An 8,857-nucleotide genomic window follows, 5' to 3' on the forward strand; every position below is an offset into this window, starting at 1 on the left:
AGTTGGCGAAGCAATATGACTAAGCCCCCCACAGCCTGAGGCAGAGGCGCCAGGCACAGCCAGGCTCAGGGACACGTGACCTGGACATGCCACACAGGGCAGCCAAGGTCCATCCCAGAGAAGGCAGGTAAGGGGCCGACGATCTGGTGCCTACACACCACACACGCAGAGTCACACTTAGAAATGTAATCAGGGCACCAGCACATGCCCGCGGGTCCTAGAAATTCTACACAATGGAAAGCTCAAAAACAGGCCCAAGCTGTGACTGGCTGTGGCCAGGCCCACCCCAGGCTGTCAGGCTCCCTGGTCCCTGCCAGGGCCAACAGGCCCGACTGTGCCGCCTGCGGCCCCAGCCCACACCCGGGTGGGAATCATTCCTAGAACCGGTCCTGAGGGCCCAGCTCCCTCCCGCTCAGGGCGCAGCCTCTGCCAGGCGGGCCAGGCCTTCTCGAAGTTCGCTCAGCTCAAACAGCCTGACGTCCAGCAGCTGTGCGGCCCGGCCCACCTCTGCCCGCGCCCGCTCCCTCTCGGCTCGCGCTTCCTCCAGGCTGCGCTCCGTGGCCCGCAGCTGGTGCTCCAACTCTGCGTTGCGTGTCTCCAGGTCCTGCGGGGAGAGGGTAGCAGGGCTCAGGGTCCTAACAAGGCTCAAGGGTCGCCCGCTCTGAGGGGCACCCAGCCTCTGCACCATCCCCGTGGTCTGTCATCCAGCCTCCTCTCTGTGCCTGTGCTCTGCCCAACACTCCCTGTTCCCCAGCCATTTTGAGCATCAGAGAACCGATCATGTTCCTCCCACATGTAAAGCCCTCCTGTGACTGATTCCCACAACACTGGTGGTAAATGCACTCCCCTAGGTGGTGGTGGGGCTCTCCTTGCTCATTTCACTCAGCGTCCCTTGCCTTGCAATTCTACACATTCTGGCTTTCTTCACACCTCAGGGCCTTTGCACATGCTGTACCCTCTGCCCAGGAGACAATAGGGATCATTTCCCCAACTTTTCTCCCCAGGAATCTTTGGGACCCAGGTCCTCAAATGTCTCCATGTACTGGGCACACAGGAAGTGCCCTATGAGTATTTCTCAAAGACTCCAAGGAAAGCTAAGCCGGCCAGACCTAGATTCAAATGCAGACTCTGTGAACTCAGGCCAGAATGTGTGAAGATTTGATGGGGTTGAGGACCAGAATTGGCAAGGACTGAAAAAGCACTTGTTGAATGAAAGATGGATTGGAAACTGTACTGTTGTTTACAAAGCACCTACGAGATATCAAGACTTCTGAGGGCCAGTCCTCCCAATTCTTCATGACCTTAGGTAGATATTGTCCTGATCCATTTACAGATGAAGAAATTGAGGCTCAGGGAGACAAACTCCCAGTCTGCCCTACCCAAGGGCCGGCTAGCCCATCCTGGCACCCACACACACCTGCACCTTCTGTTGGGTCTCCTCCCGCTCTGCAGCATCCGGGGTGTCTCGAGGACCACCTGTCTGATTCTTCAGCGTCTGGATCTCCTAGAGGAGAAGGGTTCCCAGGGTCTGTTCTGGGTCTGTCCCCAGGGGGAGCTGATGGATGGCAGGCTCCAGGACCACACTTGGTGCTCACCTGGTCCTTGGTTTGCACTAGGGCTTCCAGCTGCTCCAGTGACTGACTGGGCACCTCCTTCTCGATGACCGGAGCTGTCTCTGCAGCTGCCTGGGCTTCCAGCTCAGCCACCTACACCCACAGGAAGCTCAGCACAACACCCCAGCCTGTGCTTCCCATTGCTTCCAAGGCCCTAGAGAATCTGCTCCCTACTCCTTGGTTGGTGGTACCACCCTTCCTCTGGGCAACTTGGACTTTGAAAGCATGACCAACCCTCTGAGGCTTTCACTGTCTCAGTTCCATTTTACAGAGCATGAAACTGAGCTCCAGGAAGTGCTCTGCTGAAATCACACGGCCATCTGGGAACCCCTCTGCAGTTGCCAGGACCAGACAGTGTCTCTGGGAGGGAAGGCTGCCCTCACCCGCTGCCGCAGCCGCTCAGCCTCTGCACGCTGGGCCTCCAGCTGCTGCCTCCACTGTGCTGCAGCGGCGTTTGCCTCTCGCAGGGCACCTGCCAGTTTATTGTTGCTGTCCTGCAGTGCGAAGAACTCGGCCTCCCACTGCACCTCGCCCACGGAGCTGTGAAGAAACTGGGGTCGGCGTGAGGGCACACCGGGCTGGGGGCGGGGCCAGACCGGGGCGGGGCGGGAACAAAATTGCGCGGAGCTAGGAAAGGGGGCGGTGACGGCCAGGCTTAGACAAAATAGGCACATAACTGCAGCCTCGGAGACCTCGTCTGAATGGAGACTAGAAGCATCCACGGGGGCGTGGTCAGACGGGGCACCGGGAAGGCGCGAATGTGGGAGGTATGACTCCAGGAGCGGATGACATAGGGGCGGAGCCTGCCCTGGAGAGGCGTGGTTAACGCAGGGGGTGTGTTCTCGGTGCGGTTCTGCTCCGGATCTGGCAGGATCTGGGTCAGCCTCCTTCGCTTCCCCAGATCTTGGGTCCACAGTCCGGGCGCCCCCTCCCCTTCCCCAGATCTTGGGTCCAGTCTGGGTGCCTCCGCCCTGCCCTCACCCCTCCGACAGCATCTTCTTTAGCCGCTCCCGCTCCGTGGGGCCCGGGGCGTCAGCGCTCTGGCTGCGGAACAGTTTCTCTTCGCCGGGGCCATTGGCGCTGACGAGAGGGCTTGGGGGCACCTGCCGGTGAGGATGAAAGCGGTGGCTTCGGTCAAAAAACAATTTAGAAAGTCATGGTTGAGAGCGGATGTCACTGTGGTCATGACCGGTCAGAAGGTCTGAATGGACCTGTGGACCCCAGTAGGTCCTTCCCAGTACTGGCATCCCTCCCGTCCTCACCCACCCTCTATGGCTCCCCGTGACCCCTGGACTGGATTTCGGAGCCTCCCACCTTGCCTGGCTGGGCTTTCACCAACCTCTCAGGGGCAGACCTGATACACAATCTGCAGAGCTAAACCCTGCCCAGCCTCTAAATGCTCCAAGCTGCTCCCTCTAGCACGGCTCTTCCCTGGGACAGAATTTCAACACACTATTAAGATGGACCGCAGGAAGCCCACCCCAGGCTGAGTTTGCATCTTTGGAGCAACCTCGCTGCCTGCAGCCCTGAGGGCAGAGGCAGCAACTTTCTCATTTCTGTAAGCCCTGTGCCCAGCCCTGGGCCTGGCACACGGCAGGTGCTCAATAAATTATGCTGAAAATAAATGAATGGGGGTAGTGCCCAGAGACGGATCGCTGTTCTGTGCCCCTCCCCCACCCACCCTCTTAGCTATTTCAACTTCCAGTCTTCAGTTCTGTCATCTGAGCTGATTTGAGCCCAAGCCAGGCTAGACCTCCTACGGTGTGCCCCACGGCCCAAGCCCTGCCTCCACAGTCCATGCCACAGGTCTACTTTTAGGTCATCTGTGAGCATTTTCCTCTAGGTACCACTCAGTGCCTGGACCCCCAAGTGCAAGGCTCATTCTGAGATGGTGGGGTGGGGTGGGAGGGAGGGGCAGGGAGTGCTGACCTGGTGGGAGACAAGCCCCAGGGCAGGGCTGGTAAGCTCTCCTCCATCCTGAGATTTCTCCCGAGCCAACCTCGCTGCTTCCTTCACTTCCTGGAACTTCTCAGCAAACTGGGAGGAGAGGGGAGCAGTCAGTGAACAAACCCTCCAGCCTTCCAACAGGTCACCCCCCACCACTGCCAGCCCTGTCCCCTTGTAAGGGACCTTGGAAACTGCCTACCTCCTTATCTCACCAACTGAAAGGGGGAGGTTGGAAAATGATGTCCCCATGAGCAGAATGGGTATCCTGGTGGGAGGGATGTTCGCGGAGGTGGCAGTAAGAACACTAAGCGATATTAAGAAAGGGATTCCCTCTTCCTCTCTATCAGGCTTATTTCAACAGGGAGAGCCAAGGCTGGCGCTGATGGGTCTTTAACATCTGATAACGTCCCTTCACAACAGAGAGAGTAGGTCTTGGACCTGGAGCCTCTGAGAGGTATCAAAAGTCAGAGTAATTACCTCCTTCCGGTTTTCACTGGGCCAAGTGTTGACATTTGTCACCTATCTCTGGCAATTTACTGGTTCTCTAGTTAAGATAGAAAGCGTTTGTTTTTTTTCTTTTTTTACTTTAAAATAAATTCCCTTTGTTTAAAACTAATTGTTTAGCAAGGTTTGATGGCTGTGCCCTGTATTCCCAGCTACGTGGGAGGCTGAAGCAGGAGGATCACTTAAGCCCAGGAGTTTGAGGCCAACCTGGGCAACACAGCCAGACCCCATCTCAATAAATAAATAAATAAATAAATATATAAATAAAAAATGTTTAGGGCATGGGTGTGGCTCAGTGGTAGAGCACCTGCTTAGCATGGACAAGGCCCTGGGCTCAATCCCCAACACCTCCAAACAAAAACTTTTTAAAAAAGAACTCATTTACAGTCACACTAGTAGATTGGTACAAAGATATTCAGTGTAATTCATCGGGGGGAAATGATCTTTTCAAACCCACCTCCATCAGCGCTCAGTGGTGAACGCGTGCCCAGCACATGTGAGGCCCTAGGTTAGGGTTAGGGTTAGGGTTATTTTTACTTACTACATAAAAATGGGTAAATGAAAGAAAGGTATTGTGTCCATCTACAACTGAAAAAAAAAAAAAAACAAAAAACCAAAACCCAACAACAAAACCAGCTCCCTGAGCCAGGCACAGGTGCAGTGGCACACGCCTGTAATCCCAGTGGCTGGGGAGGCCGAGGAAGGAGGATGGAGAGTTCAAAGCCAACCTCAGCAACTTAGTTGAGACCCCGTCTCTAAATAAAATATAAAAAAGGCTGGGGATGTGGCTCAGTGGTTAACCCCCGGTACCAAAAAACAGAACAAAAAAAGGACCCTGGGTTCGATTCCCTAGCAATGCAAACTAAACAAAACAAAAATTAAAAAAAAATACCCACACACACCAGAAACAACTTAATATTCATATGGGGATAAAATAAACCTCAGGCCCTACCTTGTACCACCCTCAGAAATTAATTCAAGACCTAACTTTGAAAAGAACATTATAATGCTTCTAGAATAAAACAGAGGAGAAAATCATCAGGGTACAGGAAGCACTAATCAAAAAAAAAAAAAAAAAAGAAAGAAAGAAAGAAACAATGGATACAGACAATATTGAAGTAGAGAGAAGGGAGGGGACAGCTGAGGTGCTGCTGAGGAGGTGGGGAGTGCCGCCAGCCCAGGGACCAGTGTGATGACCTAGAGGGCAAGGGTGTGCCTAAAATTAAAGCAAGTGGCCAGCAGAACTGGGGTTCAATTCAGGGAACAGAAGGTGCTCCCTGCTCTTTTTTTTTTTTTTTTTTTTTTTTTCCAGAACTGGGGATTGAACCAGGTGCTCGACCCTGAGCTACATCCTTCTTCTTCTTCTTCTTCTTCTTTTTTAGTTTTGAGACAGGTTGTCACCTAGTTGCTGAAACTGGCCTCAAATTTGTGATTCTGCTGCCTCAGCCTCTCCAGCAATCAGGATTACTGGCATGTGCCACCTGCCTATCTAATTCTGTGTGCCCCTTCTTTTTTTTTTTTTGTATCAGGATGGAAGCCAGGGACACTTAACCACTGAGCCACATCTCCAGCCCCTTTATATATATATGTGTGTGTGTGTGTGTGTGTGTTTCTTTTTTCTTTTTCTTTTTTTTTTTTTTTTTTTTTTTTTGAGACAGGGTCTTGCTAAGCTGCTTAGGGCCTGGCTAAGTTGCTGAGGCTGGCTCTGAACTTGAGATATTCCTGCCTCAGATATCCCTGAGCTGCTGGGATCACAGGGGTGCACCACTGCACCTGGCTCTGTGTGCCCACTCTGCAGCTGGGTAGATGGAGGCCCAGGTCCTGTGCACTATGCCCTGGTGAGACCAGGTAAAGACTTAGGCCCAGGCCTCTCTCTCCCCTCATCTCCCCCATGCTACCTACCTGAGTCAGATGCTGTTCAGAGGCAAAGCCAAGGCCGTAGACTGTGTTGGCACGACTGTCCGCCCACTGCCCAAATTTCTGAGAGGTTTTGGTAAAGGTCATGTTGGGGGTAACGGTACTGTTGATGATGGCCTGTGGAGGGCACAAAGTTCAAGGCTGAAGGGCCTGATGATAATGAGCATGAGTCCTTGAACCAATGAGTACCACTTTGTCTTGGTGCCTCAGAGGTCACTGCTCTGAACCATGTCAGGAGGAAGAGATGGAAGCTGAGAAAGGGTCAGGGTTCGTTGTTTCCCAGAGTACCCAGCAAGGCAGCGACCAGACCCAGGTCTGTCGCCTGGACCCCTGGCACCTACATTCCACCCAGGCCCTGCCCAGACCTTAGCGCCCCCAATGCTGATGATTCGGTAGACATTGCGGGTGGCATCGTAGAAATAGGAGACGGTAAGTGCATGCTTGCCCGCAGGGATCCAGTTCCTCTTGGTTGTCGGGTCAATCTGGAACACGTGTGCCCGTGTACTGAAGATTGGCTGCTCCCTAAAGGGGGACAGGGCACTCAGTGGGTGACAAGCACCTCCAAGGAGCTCAGGGCTGGGCAAGGTAGGTGGGAGCTTACCTGGCTGTGGACATTGGTCAGGCTGGGTTGGGTGGGCTCCAAGGAGCAGCCAGAGGGGTGGCAAGAGTGGCTGGCTTGGCCCCTGGGGAGGGAGGGGTCCTGTGAGTGTCCCTCAGGTCAGGCTGAGGAGGCCAAAGACATCCAATCTCAGGACACCACCAGGTGTACCATTTATAGAACTTCAATCAAAAAGGCAAGACAACCAGTAGGGACCAGAGAATAAGGACCCCGTCATTCTCCGTTGGGGGAAGCCCCACAACATCCTGGGCAGGAGACTCTGGAGGCGGCAGGTGGCCCCTAACGTGTAATGTAAACTCCTTATCATCTGGTCACTGGGTGCCTCCCCCAAGCCTCCTCCATCCGGGGTCTGGGGGGCAAGACCAAGGTCAACTCTGGAATGTACTTTCCAGCACATTCACCTACCAAAATGCCTGCTGGAAGACCAGGCCCTCACTATACCCTCAGAGGGACCCTTCAGCTCCCACCCTAGGGAGAGTACACCTGGGAGTCAGAATCCAAATCCCCAGGAGCCCAGAGCAAGAAGTGCACCGGTGGGCACCTGGAGCCCCATCACTGGGAGGCTGTGGCTGGGGCATGGCTGGAGCCCAGGAATCAAGACACCAGCCTCGGAAACAGCCGAGATCCCATCTTCAAAAAGAGATGTAACCCAACAGCCAATCCCGGGTGCCTCGGGCAGGGTAGGATTCAAGATTGGGAGAAGGGGGCTCCACAACCTCCCAGGTGGTTCCAACAGCCACCACCCCAGGAAGCCAGCAAGCTGATGGGAGGAGACTTCCTGGTCCTCAGGCGTCCGGAACCTACATCCCAGGGACTCGCGGGGGATCCCGTAGGGGCTGGAGGAGCAGGACTCCGGGTGGGGGCGGGGCGGCCCCGACCTGGAGCCTCCGAGGTCAGAGCGGGGAATGCCCCCCCATCCTGCCCTGGGCAGCTGCAGTCCCGGTCACAGGGTCTGAAACCGGAGCCCCTAGGTGGGGGAGGAGCAGCAACTCAGGCCTGGGTTGGGGGCAGATCCTGAGTCTGACCGGGGTTGAGGATTGAAGGGGTCCCCAGAACGGAGGCCCTTCCGGCCCGGCTGCTCCTGCCGCGACTTGCAGCGTTTGGGGAAAGTTACTCACCAACTAGTCATGCGCCTAGGACGCCGCCGACCGCGGGGTTCCCCAAGGGGGGTCCAACACCTCGCAGCGCCCAGGAACCCCCAATCAGGCCGGGGGCGAGGCCTCATCCCAAGCGCCCCAGTCCAGTGGCCTGATATTCATTCAGGATCCAGTCCCACCCGCGTCAGGAGGGCACCCCGTATGCGACCCAACTTCGTAACGTGCCGCCCAGACCCTGGAACTTCCCAGATCCGCGCAACGCTGCCCTGACTCCGGGTCCAGAACTTTGGGGACATCTCCTCTGCCTCCTCCAGGTCCGAAACTTCGGGGACCTCCCTCCATCGCCCCGCGCTAAGGGACTTAGGAGACCTTAGCACTTATCCTGATCCCAGAGCTTCAGGGGTCCCTGCCAACCCTCCAGTCCCCGGTCTGGAACTTCGAGGACCCCCTCTGCGCCGCTCTCCCACCCCAGGTCCGGAACTTCGGGGACCGGTTCGCGGATTTCTCCAATGCCGGGTCCGAAACTTTTGGAACCTCTCGCGCTGTCCCCTCCCCGACTCCGACTCCGGAACTTCGGGACCCCCGTGGTCCCCCCGCCCTGGAACTTCAGAGTTCCTCGCGCCGCCCCCAGGCCCCGAGTCCAGAACTTGGGGATCCCCGCGCCCTCTCCTCGGCCCTGCTTTCGGCGGCCGCTGCGCTCGCGGCGCAGGATCGGCCGGCCCGGCTCACCCTGCTGGGTCGGCGCCCGCCAGTGTTCGGGCGCGCGTCGGGTGCGGCCCCCGTGGCGGCGCTGACTCGGCGCAGCCCGGCGCCCCGCTCACTCCCTGGCTCCCGGGCCCGCGCCCTCCGCGCCGCCCTCCGCGCCGCCCGCGCCTTTGTCTGCGCCGCCGCCGCCGCCGCCGCCCGCGCCGCCTCCGGTCCCATCGCGGCCGGTCCCGGCGCGGACGCAGCCCGCCCCGCCTCCCGGGGCCGCGGAGGCCGCCCCGCTGCGCCCCCTGCCGGCCCTCGGCGGCGGGCAGGAAGGGGAGGGAGGGGAGGGAGGGCCGGGGTGAGGGAGGAGGCAGGGGACCCCCGGGGGCTGAGGAGCAGCAGCGAAGGGGGACTGAGGTGGAAGTGGGGGCGGGGAAGGTGGGGGATGGGAGCAGGAGTAGGAGCTGGAG

General features: G+C 57.1%; 1 protein-coding gene across 1 annotated transcript; it reads right to left on the bottom strand.

Moving 5' to 3' along the window:
- Nucleotides 1-171: 171 nt before the first annotated feature.
- Homer3 (homer scaffold protein 3) lies at nucleotides 172-8,625 on the bottom strand. The gene is made up of 10 exons (XM_047531857.1): nucleotides 8,427-8,625; nucleotides 6,583-6,664; nucleotides 6,347-6,503; nucleotides 5,967-6,098; nucleotides 3,543-3,650; nucleotides 2,595-2,716; nucleotides 1,997-2,153; nucleotides 1,596-1,706; nucleotides 1,418-1,504; nucleotides 172-604 (listed from the first exon to the last, which is right to left on the bottom strand). Exons 2-10 carry the CDS (start codon nucleotides 6,594-6,596, stop codon nucleotides 413-415), a joined length of 1,080 nt encoding a protein of 359 aa, XP_047387813.1. The 5' UTR covers nucleotides 6,597-6,664; nucleotides 8,427-8,625; the 3' UTR covers nucleotides 172-412.
- Between the last annotated feature and the right edge of the window lie 232 nt (nucleotides 8,626-8,857).

This window comes from Sciurus carolinensis, chromosome 17, assembly GCF_902686445.1.
Source record: "Sciurus carolinensis chromosome 17, mSciCar1.2, whole genome shotgun sequence".
Lineage (NCBI taxonomy): Eukaryota > Metazoa > Chordata > Mammalia > Rodentia > Sciuridae > Sciurus > Sciurus carolinensis.

Excerpts from the sequence above, each read along its gene's own strand:
- Homer3 (XM_047531857.1), bottom strand. Across the intron at positions 3,651-5,966 it reads CTGAACAGCATCTGACTCAG|TTTGCTGAGAAGTTCCAGGA; the intron begins GTAGGTAGCATG and ends CTCTCCTCCCAG. Across the intron at positions 2,717-3,542 it reads TGGGGCTTGTCTCCCACCAG|GTGCCCCCAAGCCCTCTCGT; the intron begins GTCAGCACTCCC and ends CCTCACCGGCAG.